The sequence below is a fragment of the Hydractinia symbiolongicarpus genome, chromosome 10 (genome assembly GCF_029227915.1).
Source record: "Hydractinia symbiolongicarpus strain clone_291-10 chromosome 10, HSymV2.1, whole genome shotgun sequence".
NCBI classification, from domain to species: Eukaryota; Metazoa; Cnidaria; class Hydrozoa; order Anthoathecata; family Hydractiniidae; genus Hydractinia; species Hydractinia symbiolongicarpus.
Genome location: NC_079884.1, coordinates 23,823,045 through 23,847,939, shown reverse-complemented (window position 1 = coordinate 23,847,939; position 24,895 = coordinate 23,823,045). Strand labels below are relative to the sequence as shown.

General features: G+C 32.8%; 3 protein-coding genes across 3 annotated transcripts; 2 read left to right on the top strand and 1 right to left on the bottom strand.

Moving 5' to 3' along the window:
- The first annotated feature begins 3,789 nt into the window (after nucleotides 1–3,789).
- LOC130613068 (photoreceptor-specific nuclear receptor-like) lies at nucleotides 3,790–7,585 on the top strand. The gene is made up of 4 exons (XM_057434384.1): nucleotides 3,790–3,931; nucleotides 4,023–4,382; nucleotides 4,727–5,308; nucleotides 5,645–7,585. The coding sequence occupies exons 1-4, from the start codon at nucleotides 3,901–3,903 to the stop codon at nucleotides 5,884–5,886; spliced, it is 1,215 nt and encodes a 404-aa protein (XP_057290367.1). The 5' UTR covers nucleotides 3,790–3,900; the 3' UTR covers nucleotides 5,887–7,585.
- Nucleotides 7,586–10,732: 3,147 nt separating this feature from the next.
- LOC130612210 (ATP-dependent DNA helicase RecQ-like) lies at nucleotides 10,733–13,476 on the top strand. The gene is made up of 2 exons (XM_057433512.1): nucleotides 10,733–11,477; nucleotides 12,028–13,476. The coding sequence occupies exons 1-2, from the start codon at nucleotides 10,948–10,950 to the stop codon at nucleotides 13,127–13,129; spliced, it is 1,632 nt and encodes a 543-aa protein (XP_057289495.1). The 5' UTR covers nucleotides 10,733–10,947; the 3' UTR covers nucleotides 13,130–13,476.
- Nucleotides 13,458–17,429, bottom strand: LOC130612209 (uncharacterized). The gene is made up of 3 exons (XM_057433511.1): nucleotides 16,775–17,429; nucleotides 15,594–16,459; nucleotides 13,458–15,283 (listed from the first exon to the last, which is right to left on the bottom strand). The coding sequence occupies exons 2-3, from the start codon at nucleotides 16,143–16,145 to the stop codon at nucleotides 13,469–13,471; spliced, it is 2,367 nt and encodes a 788-aa protein (XP_057289494.1). The 5' UTR covers nucleotides 16,146–16,459; nucleotides 16,775–17,429; the 3' UTR covers nucleotides 13,458–13,468.
- Between the last annotated feature and the right edge of the window lie 7,466 nt (nucleotides 17,430–24,895).

Below are 24,895 nucleotides of genomic sequence, written 5' to 3'. Positions count from 1 at the left end.
TTTTAGTGCTAGCATAGATTTTATCAGGAAAGAACCAAGATTGTTTTTAGTTTCAAGTTTTTTTTTCTTTTATATTTTTATTAAACTGATAAGTAATAAACATTATCAAGTGGTATTAAAAAAATCCTTAAAAATTATTTTTAGAAAAGAGTTTTTTAGTCGCGAGTTGCATTGTACAACCGCACGTGCCATGTTCATTATCTAGGAAAAATGTTTCGCAACCATTTGAAATATTACTAAAGCTACAAAATATACTTGGTAAAAAGAAAAAAACAAAACAACACAAAAACAACAGATAAGAAACATTGTTAACTATATTATCTTCACTATTATTTAGTGAAAATAAAATTTTAAAGTAATTTAAACCGGTTCCTGTTGAGGAATTTGAATCAATGCTTTCTATTCTTGATATTAATGCGAGATGAAATATCACGGCTAGTTGCACAAAAGCATATCAATGTTTTGTTGAAGTAAATAGAAAATATATAGCTGGCAGGTGGTTCCATGTTTATAGTACTTCATAATGTTTTTAATGTGATTTTAAAAGGTTTTTGAACAGAATAGATAGATGCTTATTTATCACAGCACATAAAAGATAACTCTTTTCATCGTAGTAATCCGTCGCCTTGAAGTTTTATATTCCATTGTATTAGATAGATAGGAATTTGAAATTCTTTTCAATCTTTCTATTAATATGGAAGACGAACTAGTCTATTTCCTTCTGAACTTTTGAATAGGATAAAAAAGGGTTAATGAAATTTTATTTAAAAAGGAATAGCGATATATCATCTGTCCTGTATAGATTATCTATAAAAAAATAGCCCAACCAATCGTTGCTTTAAATCTACAGACAAAGATTTATTTATTCATTTTTTTTTTCTATTTCACACTTGTCAGCAATAACATCCAATCTGTCTGAATGTTGCGCTTGAAAAATTGCCACAAAAAATAGTCAAAACAATCGTAATAACACTTTTTTCATTAATTTACAAGTGTAGTGATTGCTATATCGGAATTGTTTTTATAAAATTTGACCAGGTACAATACGTGGAATTTTGGTATTATGAAATACCTCTGCGACAATATATAACACAATAATTTTTTTAAAGAAAATTTCGACGATAAGATTCTCAGTAAGTAGATCCTTTGCCAAAGTTTTTTCAGGCCATATACCTCGGGCGATATTTTGCGGTACAGCCCGGGGTAATCGTTTATTAACCTACGAGTCAATAAAAAGTGACTAAAGGTAAAATAGGATTAAGGTTAATATTCTTCTGACTGCGTATTATTAAATTACTAGCCGCAATTTGCTGCTTAAAATATTGATCTAACTTGATAGACTGCCCGAAAAGCTAGTTGTAGTTTTCTAATGCACTGAATCAATCTGTTACGCTACATTTAAGTACATTAAAGTAAACACTAAACAGTTATTGTAGACTAGTCGTTAAAACTATTTTAGAACAGTCGTGGGAAACTCAAGGGGATTTTTTAATCGGCAAAGTCGATAAAAATATATTGCATTTGTTATTTGTAGCTGGAAGATTTTGTGCGTGGTTTAGCATGACTCTGTTTTGACCGACAAACAATCAGAATGCGGCTATTAGAGATTGTTACCTGGATTCTATCCATTGTTATAGTTTTTGTGTTAGTGTTAACGATATCCGAGGTAGGTATGCTAAATACTAACATGAGCTGGAATGATGCGTTAGAGTTGTTGCTACTAAGATGTCATAGATCTTACACCTATTTTACTGTAGATAATTAACATTGTGTCGGTTGAAAGTTTTGTACATTTTCCAAAAATTACTTAGTTATTATGAAAGTCTGTTCCATTAAAAAATAAAAAAAAAAACGTTTTCGGTTTCTTTTCTTAGAAATACATTTTACATCAGTTCAGTATTAATACCTGGGATCGCTATCCAACAACATTTATACAAAGTTGCTTTATCGAATACGCATATGTTACATGTCTGTTATGAATATATATATTGGTCATGAATAGCATATTTTCCGCAACGCGCAATTTATTTTTTGCCAAAACAGACCGAAAATTAATTCCACAAAATTGGACGAAAGAGACGACGTAAAAAAAAATATAGCTCTTTTAATGAAAACCGACAAAAAGTCGTTGAATACTCAACTCCCCCCCCCCCCCCCCAAAAAAAAAAAGAACAAAAGAATGAAAAGAATTATTACGCTGTTCGGAGTTTGTTATTGATAGTATTTCCGTATAACATTTTTTATGTTTCCAGAAAAATGACCTACCCACTACCTTTCTTTTACGTGGAAAACGGAGACCTTGTTTTGGGAGTTCACCTATATCTGTGCATACACAATGACCATTTAATAATAACTTCTCCGGCGTGGTCAGTCCTGTCCTTGTTTCGCAAGGTCTCTATTATCACGTCTGCCAACACATTCATGCCAGTTATCAGACGAAAAGGTGGATATAAATGCTTATCAGGTAAAGTTTTGAAATTATTTTTGAGAAAGATAAAAAACACAAATTATTTGCGTCAGAGAATTTAAAAATACTTACGAAGCATAATAACAACGGATTTTTTTCTGTCGTATAGGTAAGGAGATTGTTAAAAATTGATAATTATATACAGCCACTTTAAAACCAAATACCGCTGTATTAATCAAATTGCGTCGCCAGTACACACGACATTTAAGTGATTTCGGAAAGCTTTAGAAAATATTTGATTTTTGACTGTTACACCAATTTTTTTTAACAATGCATGATTTTGTTAGCCCTATTCCAATTTTCCAATTGGGCTTTGTCCCTCCCCCTCCCATAAAAACAATATCTGCAATTTTATTGTTGTAGTCCTTTCAGCATGAAACGTATCACAAGTGCTGGTCAAACCTTAAAATAAAAGTTGGGTAAAAAAGCTGATGACAGCATTTTTGCAAATGTCTTAATCAGATCCGCATAAACGTTAAAAATTTATCTTCAATTGATGGTAGTTTAATCGTTGCCATGGGTTCAATTTGGTATATTTTCCAAAATATATTTTCTAAAAAATCAAAGCTAAATGTAAGTTAGGCAAATTAATAAAAAATCAAATAAACATGAAAAAGAGAGGGGCTGTCCCCAAAGCATGTAGGGTTGAGAACTAGAAAGTGAGCTACAACTTACTAGAAGCCTCTAGACTGCTTACTAAAGTAGCGTTGATCATGACACTTGGAAATTGCTGAGACGTTTTAGCACTGGGAACTTTCTAAACTTTTTTATTAAATTTTATAAACTTTTTTAATAAATCTCGTACAATTTTTTAAAAAAAATACAAACAACAACAGAAGTCGCTTGTTAAAGATTTTTACTCAAAAATATAAAAAATTAAGTCTTAGTAACTGAAATCGATTTTTGTAAAAGAAAAAGCAGGCAACATTTAATGGAGAGAGCGAATTATCAGAGAACTTAGACAATGAAATTGATCAGCAAATAATGGTAAACAAATCACGAGACGCGCGGTTTCAATTTTTCAAAAAAAGGAAACTCCGAAAAATTCATAAAAGATTTTCCTTATAAGCATTATAATACCATTATAATAAGTAATTAATGTATGAAAAATAAAATGATATAATCAAGAAAACAATAAGAATGAAAAATAATACGTGATGAATGAATTTTTGATCGCTGATTTATTAAATATTTGATAAAGTTTAATGAAAGGGAAAACAGAAAGAAAACGTTGTATTCAAATTAATTTCAATAGTTTTATTGTAAAGTGAGTAAAAGACATAGGGATTTGCTGACAGTATATAAAGCAGGCCCCAGTTGTACACTACTAAAATCATTTATTTCACCGCACGTGCAGTTTGGAAAACATTACTGGAAAAGCAAGGGAGCATCTCTTCACCAACTGAATCAAGTATTTAGAAACAGATAAAAGAATGGATAGGGAAGATAACAGAATGGATACAGGTATGTTTGGTTTACCTATTACTTTCTTTTAAATTCATTAACGTTGTTAAAACCGTATCATTACGCTATAAATATTTTAATTTATTATTAGAAACTGAACAGATTGACGTTGAAACTGATCCTGTTGAGTATGACCGCATGTCAAGTCCAACATTTGATGTCAATAATAACGTTAGCAGATGGTTAAATGAAAATACCGAAACTGATAGCCTGGACAAAAAAGACATTCGCAGCGAGACTCTATGTCGCGTTTGTGGTGACATCTCATCTGGTCGTCATTACGGTCAATACACTTGTGACGGATGTTCCGGATTCTTTATGAGGTCAGTTCGCAAAAATATGGCATATCGTTGTAAAGGCAATAAGAATTGTATTGTTGACAAAAAGAGAAGAAATCAATGTCAAGCCTGTCGTTTTGAGAAATGCTTAAAAGTAAATATGAATAGATATGGTAAGGATTTTCTGTACCTTCTCTGAATGTTGTTTAGACGTTTTGCTGACATCTGCTAAGGCAGTGATGTCTTTCTTTCATGTGCCGGATACATGTTCCATGGATACTGCATGTTTGTCTATTATACGCAACAAGAAAAGACATTTCCCTTTCTTATTCTACTGTTTTATCAACAAGCTTTAGTTGTTTTCTTGTGTGCCATAAAACATAGTGAGCATATCTATGTTATCGGCAGTAAGTGGCAGGGTTACAGAACAAGCGTGGTTAGTATTTACTCTCTCTCTAAGCTTTTTATACAACCCTTTTATTGTTGCTGCTTCCTCATAATTTTTTTTTTATTTTAGCTGTCCAGCAAGAAAGGCAACCAAATAATCAATTTCATTTATCACAACCACGATACCATCATGGACTGCCGTTTATGTATCCCAGAGCTGAATTTATGTTCTCCCATCACAGCTTACCAACGAGACTTGTACAATCTCCACCGTATATAGAAAAGCGGGAACTACAAGAACTTAGAGAGCTAAGAGTATATAAAGAAGAGAATGTTCGTTTTAAAAAAGACAACCATTCAAATTTGAAGGAATCTAAAGAAAATGTATCTGACCTTTCGTCTCGCCTCCTCTATCACACCGTAAAATGGGCTCGATCAGTACCAGCTTTTTTGGAACTACCTTTCAGTGATCAAATCCGGTTATTGGAAAGTTCTTGGGCGGAGATATATGTGTTATTCGCATTTCAATGGAGCTTGCATATTAGTGCAACTGATATACTGAAGCGAGTTGGTTCACGGTTACCAGAAAAGAAACTGGCAAAAGTTACACAAGAACTAAAATTATTTGAAGATCTGTCCCGTCGATTTGAAGATCTAAGAGTTTCTGAAGATGAATTTATTTATTTAAAATCCGTTGTCCTCTTCAAATCAGGTAAGTCTCTGTCCCCATCTTTCATGGCATTTAAATGTCTTCTTCACTACATTTCTGAAGAATTGTTGTTGTTTTGGCAGTTTGTGTGTAGATTTATAAAAAATCATTTATAAATTTTTTATAATTATTTATAAAAAATCAGAACCTCTTATCTTTCATTTTAATACCTGCTGAATAGAAAGACATTGACCGAACAGAAACGGCTTGTGATAAATAGTGTTATGTATAAACAGCCTCCAAATTAAATGCAGTAGTTTTATGTGGTGATGAATACCTGATGTCTACGTTAAGTTAAAGCTATTTTAACGAAATAATTATAAATATATTTCTTTTTAGAAGTTCATGGACTATTAGATGCACACCATATTGAGAAATGTCAAGACAGGGCGCAAATTATGTTACGTGATCACGTGATAGCTTATCAGTCCAATCAACCTGCTCGATTTGGAAAGCTTTTGTTGCTACTGCCAGAAATTAAACATGTAACAGCTAAAACACTTGAAGAAATGCTCTTTCAACAATCCATGGGAACGTTTTCGTTCGAAACGCTCCTCGCTGACTTGTTCAAATCGCCATAACTTTTAGTCTTGTGACTTAAAATTTCAAAATGTTGTCATCAGAGGATTCTGTAAACCTATATACTATGAAAACTGACTGAAAACAAAACTATGTGTATAAATTGTAAATTTATAAATAATATATACTTTATAAAACATTTCCCCTTATTCTTATGCACCTGATCTATATCTAATGATTTAGACAAGAGTTACCAATTCGGTAGATATGCATGACGAGTGAATTAATGTGCCTAGTTATAAAGTTCATTCTAAACCTGTATGGCATTACAACCAGATAATTATCGGAGTGTGCAATAATCAACTGGTTAATATTATCACTTATTAATTGTTTACCTTCATAATAATATCAATATAATAACGATACTAGCTGGGACAATCGGCGTGGCACAGTGGTTTAAGCTCTTAATCCGGTAAATCTGGCTGAATGATTATACAGTGTGGTGAAATGTCGCAGAAAGGTTTTACCTGGTCATTGCCAAAACTGTGTTATTCTATTTATCTTGATTGTTTTGTTAATTTGTTTGACTTATTCTATGACCGGGAATTTCCAAGAAGAAATAGCAAATTTTTTCATAGATTGTCTTAACACCACCTTAAAATCCATAAGAAGATTTTGTGGACGAAAGGATGAATAAACAAACCAGAGCTGCAACCTATCGAGGAGAATTGTGGCCAGGGAACTAGATAAATACTTTATGTTTGTGGGTAGTTTCGCATTAGGTATATATTTATAACAACCACTGTAGCTATCTATATCTAGACATATAGCTTACCACCAAATTGTCTGACTATTCGTAAGCGCGTGAACAATTATTCGTAGTTAGCCCATCACTTCTGATACCGACCATTTTTGACTCGCAGACAGACAACAGGTGTTATAATACAAACTAGTCTGTAGCCCGCTGATAAATCTCTGAGTGCCCCCGTTCTTTATATATCGTAGTTCGTGTTTCCGTAGCATGGCCTTTTTCTTGCAAGCAGATAGTCAGAACGCGGCTGTTATTAATATAGAGACTAGTCGTTGCCCAGGGAAAAATCCACAGGTTCGCCCGTCCTTTTATTTACCAGTTGCAACAAAGGGGATAAAAATATATCACAATTGATATTCGTGTTTCCGTAACATCATTTTCTAACTCAGCGGGGGTCCGCGCAGAGACAGACAGACGACGGCTATTATTATAGAGACTAGTCGTTCGCCCGTGGAAAAATCCACAGGTTCGCCCGTCCTTTTATTTACCAGTTGCAACAAAGTGGATAAAAATACATCGCATTTGATATTCGTGTTTCCGTAACATCATTTTCTTACTCAGCGGGGGGTCCATCAGAGACAGACAGACGATGGCTATTATTATAGAGACTAGCTGGGTAATTCAGCGTTTAATTGGAAAAAACGTCTTAAACACCTCCAGGTAAAGCGCTTTAGTATAGATATATTTCGTTGCAAATACAGCATTTCAAGTGTAAAGCATATTTCAAAGTAAAACGTTTCATGCAGGTTAAATGCCTGTTGTTACTACGCTATAGCAAAAACACCCAAGGTTCAACGATTATATTGTGTTTAACGCTCAATGCGAGCAACGAGCTGCGAGTAGCAACTTGTAAATTTCTGTCATGTGATGGACCTGCAGTTAGCATATAAATGTCTGTGCACTTGTACTCCATAAACGGCAATGTTTATTTTGTGTTTAAGTTCTTTCCCGCTTATTTATTGTACATTGTTTACATCAACGTCCGTTTCATCACCGACCAGAATCTTTGTCAACACTTGCACGACGGCGACCAATTTACCTCTATTGACCTTAGAAATCTCTAGAACTCAAACTGTTACTGAAAATACATCATTTTCTTCGGTTTTTCTTCCGACTTTAATAAACGATTTTTAAGAAAACTTGCAATCAATCGTTTGTTCTTCTTTAAATTCCTATTTTGTATGTGTGTAAGTTTATTATAAAAATTTTTCTATAAATAATTGACTAGATCAACCCATCACGCTAAAATAGCCTACGGTTTGACTGTCTGTTAAGTATCAGTCCAATGTTGCCGTCGTTACAGCTACACGAGCCATTTCAAAGCCATACGTTGTCACGTGTGCTGTTTTTATTACTACTAAACGTATCATTCTGATAGAAAATATGTCGTTAATTGCTAGTCAATCAGAAACTATGACGGAAATATTAGTTTAATTAACGAAACTGTTAGGGATACAACCACACTAATAAGTTCGTCCACTAACATTGGAGACGTGGGGTCTACCATAGACTTTCCTAAAAGAAGTCAAGTCAACAAAAACAGTTTAAATTGCATGTGAAATGGATATATATGTTCTATATTTGCCTTGCTTTCTTAGAAAAAGAATTTGAATTTTTTAAAGGTAATTGTCGATTATATAAGGGCTAAGCAAAGATTGACTCACCTGATTTTTTTTCGGGGAATGTTTACAAAATTATGTACCAGACAATGTGCATTACCCACGACAACAACAATCACATGGGAAGGCTCTTCAAGAAGCAAAATAGTAGATACATGCTAACTTCATTGATAAGGAAAATAAAGACACCACTTGTCTACAAATTTACACATAAGAAAAATACATTTATAAGCTACATAACTGTCTGTACCAGCTGTTAAATTTTTTAATTAACATGTAAATGTGTGTATATGGATGATGGCCCTGTCCTGAGTTATCCCCGCAGTTAATTTCATCATAACAAGAAAATTTACTGACTTGGTGGTGATAGATTTTGATTCTGATGAATAAGTAAGCAGTTGTTTTTAGTCTGAATCAATTTGGTGCATTATTTATTATGTGCACTATTACAACGAATATTTCACTTACTTACTCATTCATTCACTTCCTTTTTTGTTGTCTACTAATTGAAAAACAACTGAAGATTATTTCGTATATAAAAACCTTCGGGGTCTGCCCCGCTAATTACGTATCTGTTTTTTAAAGAGTTTTCTTTCGAGAATTAGACAAAGGTATTTCTAGCGAAAAGGAAATTGTCCACTTATCAGAGATATCCGCATGTTAGAGTGTCTGTTGATTAGAGAAAGAGAAAGAGCTTAATTACACATGTCCGACGAAAAGCACACGTAGACAAAAATGTTGAGCAATCATAAGTTGGATTGGCTGTTAGGTTACTCTAGATCACCACCAACTTTACCTCTAGTTTATTCAATACTCTGAAATATTTTGAGTATTTTGAATTTACCTGTAAGTTTAGTCATTATTCAACAAAAAAAATAAAGTACATAATAAAACTTAACTCGCGATGACATTGCACAAAGAAATGAAATGATGGACTTTGTACTTAGGTCATGCATGATGTAATAAGTCAAGCAATAACAGTTTTTTGTGGGTCAACAATGTCTGTTTCTATGTTGGATGTATTGCATGTATGCTTAGAAATTCTTGTACAGGAGACGAGTGGGAATAAATGTTCCTGTCTGGATCGTGCATCAGTTTCTATTTTTTCCATTTATAAATGAAATTCATAAACATAACATTTTTAACACTGAAAATAACATTCTTTTATCGTTTGAGTCATACATCACGAGGAAAGCTATGCCTCTTATTTTAGGTACATGTATCATTTTTATAAGGCAGCCAGTATAATAAACAACTGAGCTAAACTTCGCAAGATTCCTATACCACTTTAGTATATGTATAATTTAGGTCATGCAACTTGTACTTCTACTGCGCACAAATTTTCTCAATAGGTACAGTTCCATGTAAACATGGTTCATGTTTTAAATTACCAAGGCAGAGACAAATGCTTCCTATTATACCTGGGAGATGGGGTTGAGTTGAAGGTGGTAGATTAGGCATAACGTTTGTCAGGCAGTTAATTCAGTGGTGAAATTTTGTGACTTTACTGAAATAAATATTTTTTTTTTGTGGGGAAGTTGGAGAGCACGGCCAGATTCAATAGGCATAAAGTTAGCTGGGAACGTGATTGAGTGTTAAATTTTGTGACTTATCCTAACTTTTACTTGGGATCGGATAATTATATATTGCATGTATGTTGGCCACTAGATGGTTACCAAGATGTTGCTAGGTCATATATAGGTACTAGGGATAAAATGCGGACCAGATTTGAAGAAAATATTAATACAGCAAAATGACATCATTTCTGATTTCAATGACTTTATTCTACTGTTTTCTGCACTTCAAACGTCTCTAAATGCAATATTCTAAATATTTACCAAAACGTAAATGTGAAAATTTCCGGAAAAATATCTTTTATCTCATCGGTAAAACAGCTAACTTTCGTTCAAGTATGACGTCATTTCTAAATAAAATAATTAGATATTTTTTTGTAGCATCAAATCATTTTTTGGTATACAGTCCACATCCAGGTATAATAGGGTTGACAGGTTGTATTTATAAAATATAATTTAATAATCAAAATTGCACTTTTACATATAGTAATTCGAAAAAAAGGGAAAACAATGCAATATATAAAATTGATGAAAATGCACTACACAATTCGACGATTTACTTTCAAAACAAGGTTAATGAACCAAGTAGTTCAACATTTAGTCCTTGTAAAACAACAATATTATTTTGTCGAAGTAATCCTCTGTATAATAAATATGCGAAATCTTTATATCGTTTCCAAGAACTTCAGGAAGCGTGTGAAGTTAGTTTTCGAATGCGAGTTTCATAGTTACTTCAAATATAACCAATACATTCAAATATGTAATTTAATCCTGTTGCTACAAAAAACAAGTTGGTTTTAATTTTTTTCGATGTGAGTTGTGTGTGTTTTGTTCCTATGTAGTCACGTATTTCTTACATAGCTAGCTGGAGTGTTGTCAAATGCCAACCTCGTCCCCAGGGCTTGTTAGGCTTTTTATATTTGGACGGCCTGAACAAGGCCCTGGCCCTGGCTGGTCACGTGCCGACAAAATACCCACGTATGGTGGGTATTTTGAAAATAATTATTGTGCTCGCTCTTCCAACGCACACGGTAAAAATATACACAGGCAGTCGAGACCATCATCAAAAATACTTATTAAATGTTTTAATCTCGGCGAGTTACAATTTTAGTACGCCAAATGCAGAAAATGGACAAAGTGGTGAATTTATTTAGTCGTATTCAAACTTCACTTGAATGTAATAATGTGGCTGGCTTTTTCTTAAAACCTAAGCAAGTTGCCTGTTGGGAAAGCTTGCTTAATGGCCACGACGTACTGGCTGTTCTTCCAACTGGATATGGGAAGTCTTTGATATACCAACTGTTGCCTGATTTTCTACCAAGAAAATGTTTTCAAAACATTGTAATCGTCGTGACTCCATTGACGTCAATTATTGAAGATCAAATAAAAACAATGGAAGCTCAATGTGTTCCAGCTGGCGTTTTAAATACAGAAAGAGAGGAAACTAGTGAAATTATCAGCTTATTTAGCAAAGATATCACTCACAAAATCCAAATAACAGAAAATGTGAAATTGGGGAAGATCAAGATATTGTTTTCTCATCCAGAGTCGATTTTGAGTGCAGAAGGCATGAGATTGCTAAAAAGTCCTATATTCCGCCAAAATGTAGCTGCCTGTGTAATCGATGAAGCACACTGTGTTGAGTTATGGTAAGTTCTTACACATCATAATAAAAAAACGCAGCTCATAAATATACACAAGCTATAAATATTTTTCACTTTTCATAAACAGAATAAAACTGTGGATACAAATATGTATCAAAATAAAAAAACGCAGCTCATAAATATACAGCTACAAGCGATAAATATTTTTCACTTTTCATAAACAGAATATATAACTGTGGATACAAATATGTTGTTACATATAAATAAAATTTATTTTAAAAATGTATGTGTTATACCTTAAATGGAAGAAATTTTGACAGAAAGAAAATTTGGCGGATTTGACAAAAAAATTATCTGCCAAATTCCATTTTAATTTTTATTCACACAATTATATTCCACCAATTTTTTTTTCCTCTAAAAATTTATTCCTTCAAGATATACAATAGATATAATATATCTAAAAAGTAAAAAACTAGGTAAAAAATAAAGCTATAAAAAATCTATAAAAAAACAAGTTAAAAATAATGACGTGATAAATATATATATAAATATATATATAATATATAAGTTAACAAACACATTTTTCTCTTTATAGGGGCGAAGATTTCCGTAAAAGCTTTGGCGATTTAGCTACACTTAAAGCATTGTTCCCAACAGCAGTTACGTTAGCCCTAACAGCAACAGCACCACTAGCAATGGTTGAAAAAATTACTGACAGTTTATCTATTTCCTCGTGCAAAATTGTCCGGAGCAGTCCAAATCGTCCAAATATAAAACTAACTGTACGAAAAAGAATGCCAAATAACTATAGCAAAGCCAGTTATGATGAAATTCTTTTGCCAATGACCAAAGGACTCAACAGACTTAGAGAAAAATTTCCAATGACTATTATATATATGAAGTTAAAGTACTGTGGATATGCATTTAAGTTGTTCAATTCGAAAATTAAAGATCCGTTTGTTGGTGAAAATTGTGTTCCGGCCAACAGATTATTTGCACAATTTCATGCACCCACTACGAAACTAATGAAATATGACATAATTGAAGAAATTAGGAAAGAAAATTCAAACATTCGAGTAATTTTTGCCACAGCTGCACTTGGTATGGGTGTAAATATACCACATGTTACAAAAGTCATACATATCACACCACCAGCTACATTAGAATCGTATTTACAAGAGTTTGGTAGAGCTGGTAGAAATGGAAATTCCTCTTCTGCAATAATATATTACAATAACTCTGATATAAGTGAAAATAATAAAATTATGTCAACTGCAATGAAAGAATATTGCACAACAACAAATTGTTTGAGAAAAACTATTCTCACATATTTTGGATTTTCTTGTCAAGCACAAGTTTCATGTTGTTCTAATTGTAATGGAGATGAGAATCATTGTGAAGACAAAGAATTAAACCACATTGAAAAAAAAACTTTCAGACCACTGGATGGTGTTAATTTCGAAAAGTTACGAAAAGAACTATTTGAAGTAAAAATCCAATCTGAATTAGCGTTATTCCATGTCTTACCGCAACAAGAATATAATTCAAAATGTATTGAAGACATCTTACAACAGTTACAATATATAAATACCTTGGACGATATGTTTGATAAATTTGGTATTTGCGATGAAACGTATTCAAAATATATTTATATGACCTTGTTGAATGTTATGCTCCTAGGTGTTAAAAATTTGTGAGGTTATTTTTTAAAACAAGGATATGAAAAAACTATTTTTATGCAATATAAACACTGACTTTTCTGTATATTTTATTAAGGAGCAAATTTGACAATTTTTATGTCTCTGGTCCATCAAACTTAGAAAAGAACTCTGGTCCATCAAACTTAGAAAAGAACTCTGGTCCATCAAACTTAGAAAAGAACTCAAACAAAAAAAGCTTCCACTTGTGAAATTTCAGATGCATATCTTTTTTGTACGTTAACTCGAATTAATATTTTTTCTCACTTTTAAGGTATATAATATATATCATAACATAAAATTGTAAAAAATATTTAAAAAAAATAAATGCAACTAATTTCAAACTAGTTCATCTCTGTGTTTTTTCAACCAATTGTGAAAATCTGTCACGTTCATATAGCGCAAAGGTGACCTTTTTATAGCTGGGAAACTGTTATGGAAACGACCTGATGAATGGTGAAAAGGTTTTAGTTCGAGAAGATCTAATATCATTTCATTCTCATCTTCAAAAGCATCACTGGTGCTATGTTGTGTAGAGGATCTGTGTATACTAGCATTTTTGTCATAATTTTCCAGGATTTCTTTAATTCCGTTAGCAGCTTTAGTAATTTTAGTTATAGATGATATTGTCTTGTTAGGACCCATTCTCTGAACTATATTTTTGGAAACTTTATTCACAATCTCCTGAGCAAGGTCGTCTTCAATATTTTTCCCCTTACCGCCACGCCAGTTGACAAAATTCCCCCACTTAAACTCCTCAGATAATCGTGGTGTCAGTAAACACTCAACTTGAGCAATGCTGACAAACATTTCCAGAGCATATTTGCTGTAAGAACCTAAAGATTTAAACACATTTAAAAGCATCTTTTGGTTGATAAGAGTACGGTTTCCATCACCTTCTTTTGCTGCATCCTTGAGTTGCAGAACCAGAATCGTAAGAAATATTACGCAAAAACCATAATTTTCAACAAAATCATCACCATCTCTTGGTGGGGATTTCTGCAGCAAGTATTCATCTAAAAACTTTGTCAATATGTTATTCATATACGCGTCTTTCTCAGCATCAGATTTATGAACAAAGTTAGTAGGGAAAGGGTAAACAGATGGTTTATCCTCCAAACTTTCCATTCCAAAAAACTTCATCAGTGCAACAACAATATATGCACGTCCAAGACTGATAAATAATTCCTCACAACCATCAAAAGAATCGAGTACTTTAGCAGGAGTAACATTTTTTCGACGAAGCTTCTCCCTAAAATACTTTATCGTTCCATTCTCAGCAATGGATTCAGGTTTATGCAAGAGGTGGTATGAATATTGCAAAAGAGCTGCTTTGGTATGCCACATTACTGGTTTAAAAGGAGAGCAGTGTTCAAATCGATGGCTAGGAGTATGTGCACCAGCTAGTAAATCTTTTGCACCAGCAAATCTTACACGTGTTAATTGATCGCCACCAAACACAATTTTCATTTCTTTCATGGGATCAGAATCTGTAAAATTGATGTGTGCAAATTTCTGACCAGGGTTGGCTTGGAAGGTTTCAAGAAGTGGTCCATCATCAAGGTTTGGCATGTTTTGCAACATGCCTGTTTCATGGTAAATTTCTGCGATCCATTTTTCGTACGTTCGAAGTATCTTTACACAATCAGCATAGTGTGCTTCATTTGCATTAATGATAGGCATAGATGCAATGAATGACCGTTCCCCCATTTCGTGGCTATATTGATGATCAATGTGTTGTGGAACAAATGATTTCAGAAATTTGAACTTTGGGAAAAAATCCAACAAAATACGCCCAACCAAAATTTTTGAAGTTCTGATATATTCCCTCCACTCTGCAATGTTTAATGAAAATGTACTCAGTGGTAATAATGCAATATCACGTTTTGGATTGTCATTATCGAGATGGTCAAATGATAGACGGTTTTCAATCAAATTTGTGGCAAATATATGGAGATCTTCATTTTGATTGTTTTTATGCATATGACCTTTGAGAATTCTTATGTCCCAATTATCTCCTGTCCCTCGAAACACGGCTCCACCTTTAACTTTATCAATGACACCATCACGAAAATGACCACCAATCAAATCCAATAAAACCTCTCTTCTGCTCGGGCACAAGCAAACACCTAATCTTTGAAACCGTATCTGCAACTAAAAACAAAAGCCAATATAAATAGATTATTTTCAACAAATGAGGCTGTAGACTACACTTTTTTATAAGAAACTGGAAATTTGGCTTCAGCCCTTGAATTGTTTTTTTTTTTTCACTTGTTCAGCCTTACTGATAAGGCTGAACAAGTGAAAAAAGGTACTGATAACTCAATATTGAGAAAATTAAAAAAATAAATTGATAGATTCACAGGTCTCTTGCTGAAAAGCTTAAAAGTAATGTGAGAATAAATAAAAATCAGTTCAATTGCTTACACAAAATCCTTTATTATTATATTATGTATATACATACCTGTTTACTGCAACCACCTTCTATTAAAAGAGTGGTGTTAATTCTTTGAAATAAACTTAGTTCGTGCCAACGTGACTGCATCAGAATTGAGTAAATGAAAGCATATTTTATTTCACTCTGCCTGTTTTCAATATCACCAGCAATTGTTTCCAGAATATCGACAAAATAGGGGATTTTCAACATCTCAGTTTTGATATTTTTGATCTGCAAATTTGAAAGTCCATCATAGGTATTGTTAAGTAAAGTTGAACCATTTTCATCTCTCCTGCATAGACTTTTACATGCCATATTCAGATCAGAGAGTAATAATTTGACAAAAACATCTTTAAAACCAGGTGTCTCCCACATTAATTTCCCAATAAAGGGTACTTCTTTTGTGCCAAAAACATTGTTCAATTTTTTCAAAATACTGTCACTTGATTCAATATTCTCTTTATCAATGTTATCTGCACTTTGTACGTTTGTTAAATCAAATAATTTCTTACGAGAAGGTTCATTTTTGCTTGTGATTGTGTTACAATCTTCTGGTAGCAGCATTCTCTTGACAGACATGTTTCGATTAAGTTCACCTTGGACGTTGTGACAAGAGTTCCTGTACTCGTCAACCTTGGTAATAAAAGATTCGCATGTTCGGCAAACGACTTTCGTTATACAGTCATGCTCGTTGATACCTATGCCACACACTTCATGCACTTTTGAAGCAAGATTTTTTGCCAATCCAATTTTAGAAAAAATTTTGATTAGGTGTCTCTGCTAAGTGAATTTTCCACATAATCTACACACTCCCTGTTGCGAAACATTTTTTCTTGGATAAAACTTCTTTGGTGTTACAGCTGCTGCCATGCTATGTTTGCATTCTCCATTTTCTGAAAATTTAAGAATTAGAAATATTACAACAGAACAAACAAAACTACTGTAAGGGTTTTACTGACAAGGATTTGTATATATTGTCCATACACAAGAATATCATACAATAATGATGAATGTTGAAAGTACAGTGAGAACACAAATTACAAAGTAATACTTTAACAGAACACAAAATGGTACATAGCCTAAGGTTCCTGTGTAGGATACGAGGCCTACCCATATTCAATGCAGGAACAAGAAATCATAAAGCAAAATATTAAATATTAATAAGAATTTTTAAGTCTACCCTAGCACACAAGATGATATGCACTTACTTTTCCATAGCTAAACATTATGTTACATATAGCTAGCTATATATGTATGACAGTTTTGATCGCTTGTGAAGTTCGTTCCTTCTTCAGTTCATTTAACAGTGTGAGTTTTTAGCAACACAAGATGCTCAAACCTGCTTTCAACCAGTTATTGTTAATCTTCTTTCTGGTAAAATACTTTCAGAACTGTTGCAGTTCCATATCAAAAATAATGTTTTTCCAAAATTTTGAATCTAGCTACATTTAGCTAGTAGAACAACATCAAAAACCAAACCAAACGCAACACCCACAAAATAACAGCCACCATTTTTAAAGAGCTACTTTTTGAATTGCTAATCCGCGGTCCATCACCACGAAAAGTTCTCGAATTTTGATTTTTTCTCGCCACATAATTTTGCCTCTAATATCACTCGCGGGACGCGTTTTAATTATGCGAGTTCTTACGGCCAATCAAATTTGTCACGTGACCAGCCAGGGCCAGGGCCTTGTTCAGGCCGTCCAAATATAAAAAGCCTAACAAGCCCTGGGGACGAGGTTGGTCAAATGCCCTACCCTCCCGTGTTTTACTTGAACTTTTGTCTACCTGGCTTATTTTACTTGACAATTTTAGTAGCTGAATTTCTATCTATATGAAGTTGATTTAGAAAAATGAAGAAAGAAAATTGAAATTGCGCCCTCAACAGGCCAGCTACGCCCATATTTCCAAGGTCCCTTATGCAAAAATTAAACATGAAAATTTTATTTAGAATATTAAGCGCATTTTACGATATGTGATCAATATACTGGATTTATATTTCAATGTGTGATGTTTACGCCCTTATTACGCCATGTGGCCGCAATTTACGCCCATATTTTGCGGTAAATCACTTTTTCATTCTTCTTTCACTTTTTGTTATTCTATAAATATTAGGGTTTCTTAGCATTCATTCCAGTTGTAATTACTCTAAATGTTGGCGATTTTGAAGTGTATAAATCTCTAACCAAACTTTTTTCCTTATGTTTTACAAATGTTAGGGTTATTTTAGCGCCTTAATAAAACAATAGGAAGACCTGTAATGGAAACAAAAGACAAAAAACCGAATATTCTATGGCTAAAAGAAAAAAGTTGTGCAAATTGATCTTTTAGAGCATATTTGCATATTATATACTCAAAAAAATTAGAAAACAGCAATTTTCGAAATTTTGCGGACATTTTAATTATGTTATATCAGTTAACATTTGTGCCAAATATTTTTCCAAATAAACAAGTAGATCAGAAAATATAGGGGTAGGGCATTTTTCCCCAGACCCCCCTCCCCCCCCCCCCAGCCTTTGACCGGCCCAACCTGAATAGCGTTAATGAAAATTGCATGTGTACTTCCATAGATTTGTGCTTGTTTAGGAAATAGTGATGGAAAATGAGTTGCAGATTTTTGAATCAGTGGAACCAATGATGATGTTACTGTAAGCATTTTTTCTTGTCTTCTCTTGTCCTCAATCCTCAAGAAAATCTGAGTATACAGGAAACACCCAAAAACGTTATTTTTTGTCAAATGTTTGATTTTGATATCAATTGAAAGCTTAATTATCTACAGCATTCTTAATAAAAAAAAATTGACGGGAAAAATATGAAAATTTGTAAAACATTCGCTTCAAAAAAACTTTTTTTTAACATATATTGCAAACACTCCTTGCTCAATATGCCTTTGGGCTAAAAGGTACAAGCCTTGATGAATATGGAGACAAAATTAAATATTAATTTTCTTAAAATGTTATTACAGTGTAAAGGTACAACGGAGAGGCACAAAAAGCAACTTTTCGATGTAAATTTAGAACTATACCTTAAAAACCAATATCAAGACACACTAACAGTTTAGTGGAGTAGATTTTTCGATGGATGAACTAGAAGAATAGTTTGAGAAGTAGAAGAATGGAATAGAAGAGAAGAGAAAGGGTTAACAGTAAAAACATCAAGATCTAAAGTCATGATTAGTAGCATTGAAACCAGGTGTGATATTGTAGTTAAAAAGTCCTCTTGTTGAGTTTGCAGGAAAGGGGTTGGTAGTACATCAATTTTGAGTTAAACTTGTAAGCAAGCATTAGGTACATAGTAAGTGCAGTAGTATTACAGGAAAGTTAAGAGCTAACATTCAGTTTGTATGCAAGCAATGCTAAGGTGAGATTATAGACAATGAAGTATTTCCTGCTGTAATGATGTACAAAATTGGCTTGTTAGAGATAGTTGAGAACTTCTGTTACTTAGGTGATATGCTGAGTAGTAAAGAGGGTGTTGAAAAAAGTATTGCAGGAAAAGCTCTGCTTGGAAGAATTTTAGAGAGTTACTTTCTTTGTTGATTAACAGAGTCTTGTCAATTGAGGTAAAAGGCAGGTTATATATGGCCTGTGTAAGAAGTGTTATGTTGTGAAGCAGGAAGATCTTGACTGTTTAGAAAGGAGTGGTATGAGAATGGTTCGGTGAATATGTAACGCAAGTCTGAGAGACAGAAAGAGTTCAGGTGAGCTAAGAAGCAGGCTAGTTATCCGTAGCATTAAAGATGTTATCCAGATAAGAAGAATGAGTTGATTGAGACATTTGGGAAAAATTTGGAAGGATAATTGGGTAAGGCAATGTAGAGACTGGAAAGTTTCTAGGGCAAGGTAGACTGAAAAATACTTGGCATGAAATAATAAAGACAGGCCTGATGCAGAGAAATTTGAGTTTAGATCTAGCCCAGTCTAGATCAAAATGGAAGATAGAGGGGTACTAATATAGCCTGTCTAACCTATGATAGTATGGAAAACGGACATTAGGCCGAAAATGATAATGATTTGATTGATGATGGTGATGATGATTTGATTGATGTGATTTTTTAGACCTGATATTCTACTCGATATTCTATAAATCTTGCGTCAACTTATCATTTTATGACAAAATTAACATTAATTCATAATGAAATTTATTTGTCTTTCAGAAAATATGCATTTCTATATAGTTTTATCTCATAATAGATAATAAGTGTTTTATTTATCCTTAATCAACTAAACTAATACATTTATATACGTTTAGACAACCTTGTTCTTGGTTTGATGTTCACGTTTTCTATGCTGTCCACTTTAATTATGACAAAATTTTGCACCCTTAATTTTGATTGAAGTTAAATGGTTTCGTAAATGCAAGTCAGGTTAGCTAACACCAAATTTGAATGTCTTTTGTGGCTTTTTTATCCTTCTCATCCGCAGTCAAAGAGCGATCTCTTGTAAAATTTTATTGTAAGTAGCTTGGGATTTGTGACTCGTGGTTAATCCCTTTCCTCCCCCCCTTCAAACCTCCCCTACATATAATACATTAAAGACAGCCCAGGCATAATAGCAGAAAAGATAAAAAAACTCCATTTTTTAACTTAATCAACCCTCATTCAAAAAGGAAGGAATTTAAATTTTCTTAAAAGATAAAAATACACAAAAACTTTAAATGATTCATTTTTTACTACAGCCATAGTGAATTTCAAACATCAATATACTGTTAGCTATATCCTTTCTTAAATCTACTGTGATGATGTTATTATCCTAAAGAATTAAATTAGATGTGCAATAATTCGATACTTTTTTTTCATATAACACCACTGAAGCCATATCATATACTTATAGGGCATAACACACCTTTTGTTGACTTTGCTATTTTGGTAACACCTATAGCTCTATGTGATTATATTTGGTTATTCATGCAAATTGAAACCATTTTTTCTTTTTTATTATTATGCCCTACACACCTGTTTTGACTACAGTACATTATACAAAAAATATCTAATGATGACAACAGATCAAAACTAAGGAGTTAAGCATTAAAAAACTTGAGAAAGATTCGACAAAACTTTGTATTATATATTTATTTACAACTGGATATACACTTGTTCTAATCATGTATTTTTATACTGTAAATAGAATTCAAAACAAAACACTTTGGACAAAGACCTTTACTTACAAAAATAGTTTACAGCTTAAATTTAGTGCAGCATTATCCTATTTCATTAAATTCTACAGACAGGTAGTAATTATACGGCTTTGTAATTATCTTGCAAATGTCTTCATACACATACACTTTTCTTATAAAAGAACATGAGGGTGAAAAAAAGAACAGTGATAAGGTTATATTTCTACTGATTTTCTCTCTTTCCTGAAGAAAAAGCACAACAAACATGTGGCAATGTGTACAGACGAAGCTTGGACAACCTTTCTGACTTATTACCTTTTTTAGTAGCAAACACAATAATAATGGTAATTCTATATATACAGTAGTGACATTATTTTTTCTGGCTTATCAAACTTAAACGACAGTGTATACGCCATGAAGATTTACGTTAAGTGCATGTAATTGAGCCACTTAGTTCTCTTGGTAAAAAAAAGGTTCAATCTAGGCAATAAGGGGTCTCAAAAACTTGACTTATGCCGATTTAAGCTTATTTAGAGTCTGCAATAATGCATTTGCTCGCACCCGGCTTAAGGGGTCTAATTTTATTTTAAACATCAACATAAGACAGCATTAAAAATTATTTTACATTGTGTCGTCTAAAAAATTGAAAGGTTTGTAACCGTAAAATTTCAGTTATAAGCCTTCTAAGATATAGACTCAACCAGATATAGATCCACAAGATGAACGCAGAATTTATCCCAATTTTAAACCCAACCTGGCCTATATTCGGGATTTTACGGTATTTTTATATCAAAGCAAAATTTTGATAGTTAAAATCTATTCGACGAAAAATTATGCCAAGTCAGCAAAAAGATTCAAGACAGCGGGAATTTTCGAATTAATTACATTAAGAACAACAATCATATTGTAAATAAAAGTTCCGATTATATCATTTATTGCCATCATTCAAATGTCGAAATAAAAGGAGTAAGGGTTTTAAAAGCAATCAGGCTTATTTAAAATAAATGAACTTTCTTATAAATACGTTAGCAGTTAAGCACAATTATTAGAAGAATTGAGATAGATTTGACCCTTCCACTTACCCTGAAAATAAGAAAGAAAGAAAAAGGTATTGAGTTAACTAATAAAAAGGCTCTTAGAATTAAATTAGAATTAGAATTGTAAGATATATATAAAGAAAAGGAATATATAGCAGTACTAATTGTATAAGATATTGTATCACACTCGCTCTACCTTTCTCGTCTGATACTACTATTAATAATAAATATATTTATTTTCTTTTAAGGTACCAATTAGAAAATAAGGTTCTATAACTTTACATCATTGTGATCAAAAGAGAATCTATTAAAATACTTATATATACTTATATATACGATACTGTAAAAAAAAGGGGGAAAAATCCCCAATTTTGTATCCTCTAATATTATACGCATTCCTCAAAGGAAAAGCAAATATCGCTTGGAAATATTAGTCATCAAGTTATAATTTGGTTACTTTTTACTGATTATTTGATTCATTCAGAAAGTTTATAATGACGCTAGTCTGGTACGTACAAAGAACGTTAAAAAAAATTTAAAAAATTAAGACCTGTTTGAAGTAATTAAGAAACGAGACTTTCAAAGTAAACACTTTTTTTTATCTACGTCAACAAATCTTTTTTATAAGATCTTAAAGTTCAAATTAAGCTAAAAATACCTAAATTAATATTTGAGGCATTTTTTGTCTTAATGCACTGAGAGAAGGAAAACAGCAAAAAAATATTAGTGCGCAAAAATAAATTTGATAAAAAAAGGTTAATGCAGAACCAACCAGAAAAACATTTCCTCTGGAGGTCGGTAGATCTATTTACTTGACTAAAATACCCAGGAATGTCTTTTCTTTCTAAGATAACTTGCACAATTCACCGCATAAGTCCTGCGTCATGGAAAAGAGAAAACGGGTTATCGCATCCTTCCTCTGCTTTTTGTGGTCTGGGAAAAACATTGTAAAGGACAACTTTAATTGCAGTGGACAATTTTCCGCAACTTGATGAAGGTGGTCTTGGCAAGGATAAATCTATCATTGCCTGTCTTCAAAGAAATTTTTCATTTTTGTGATATTGGACTAAATAATGATTGACACTGTTCATAATTAGCCTAATTAACTGTCACGTATTCATTTCGTGTTTGATTGTACGTGCTCATTGTTACGAAGCAAGTCAACGACAAATTTCTTGAAATGAATGGAAAGTAATTTTTCTTGTTTTTACAATCTCAGCACTTTTTTAAAAATTGCTGGACTTATTAGCTATGACTAGAAATTTGCAATGATGTCAAGTTATTGCAAATAATTGATTGTTGCGGTTTTAAAGCAATAATTTTAAACGATCTTTAGATTTGTTTTACTTTCCTGCATCAAACAGATTATGATGTGGGTGTAATAAGCAATTGACCCATTCAGGAAGTTTAAAATGGTGCTAGTCTGGTATGCATAAGGAACGTGACAAAAGTGACAAAGAAATTAATTTTGTATATATCATTAAAATATAACAGTACAGGTAGATCTGCTTGGTTTTAACATGAAACTTTTATAATATACACTTTTGTCATATTTAACAGAAAACTACAGACAATTTTTGCCCACAATTTTTTAGTGCCAAAACATGGTAAACTTCCCCAAATCCACATCAAAACCGTTTAGTCAGCCTGATGTCGTCTCTTTTCGTTCAATCAAGACGGTAAACAGGCTGTGTTGTTTCTACATCTATGTGATGTTCACTCAAAAAATCTTCAACGTAAGATTAAAGTATCCTTGCCCAGACATAAATGCTGAAAATCATAAGCTGGCAATATTGGAAGCGAAAGTGATATAACTTTATCAATCCCCAGATATTTGATCGATGATTTCAATTGTAAAAAGATCACACATTGTCATTTTGTTACTTTTCTCTGAAATACATCAGCAACATATAAGTATTTTATCTTAAAACTTAACCAGAAAGTGAAAGTCATTCCCAAATTAATTGGTTAATCTTCTTAAGTGCATTTCTTATAACGTAATTTTTTTTTAGAAAACATAGGATAGCTTTATTTTGTGGTTTCATCAGAGTATTTTCTATCTGACTGTTGCTTAAAACAAAAACTGTATAAGACGTTCTACTATCTGTATAATAACTTGACATGGTGATACCGGAGAATAATGATTGACGTCAAAGTATGTCCCAGCTTGTGAGTATAATACGTGGCGGAGGTCAATGTTTGAAGGGAGAGTCGTTGTCGCTTGCATCTTTTTTTATTAATGATTAATCCTTAATTAGCTAAAAACCCGTATACTTGCCTGCATTAACCACACTGATGACAACGAAGGATATTGCCGTTAGGATGTACAGTATAACGGCACATTAAAAGCACTGATGCAACCCTGTTAACAAAGTAATAATACGAATACTTCACAAACTTTATGTTGTACATTTTTTGAATTATAGTTTGAATATGTCGACAATTACCCAAATTCTTTATTCATAAAAAATTTCAGGATGGGAATAATTTTTTTTCTACTTAACGACCAGCTATAAAAAATATTTTATATGGTATTTCTCCAACACAGAATTTACATAAGAGTAATTAAATGAATTTCTAACACCTATTTTAAGCCTAATCTAACTAGGCGCTGAAATCAGCAATTATTTTGGACCAAGTTGTTACTTAAGGCCTGGTGAACGTTTGTTGGAAGTTTCAGTTTCATGTTCAATGTACCAACAAATGTAGATATTACAAATGGGAAGGGTGCAAATCAGCTCCTCGCCCAGCATTGAGGACCCTAAATAGGGTTAATTATATGTTATCGGTACGGTGAAAAGTCTTTTTAATTGTGTAGTAAAAGTTTCAGTTTAAATTCACATGTCCTTTGATATTTTTCAAAGTCGATCCACCAAAACAGCAGCACAGTAAGGTTCTTACCCACAGCGTAGGGAGTCAGAATATTGAAATTAAAGGAAATGTAACCTATCTAGTCAGATATGATCAGTACTTTCCCCCATACAAGATGTTCTCACAAGGAACATTTATTCGCGCTTTGTTCATTATGCAATGAAATCGCAATGTTCTCATTCACATGGGTGGCTAAATATGTTTAAAATTTTGGTATTTAAAAATGCATTTTAGGAACAGATTTCTAAAATGTAATGTCGTTTCTGCTACCTTTTGTATTTTTTATTTCGATGGAACTGCTACCTG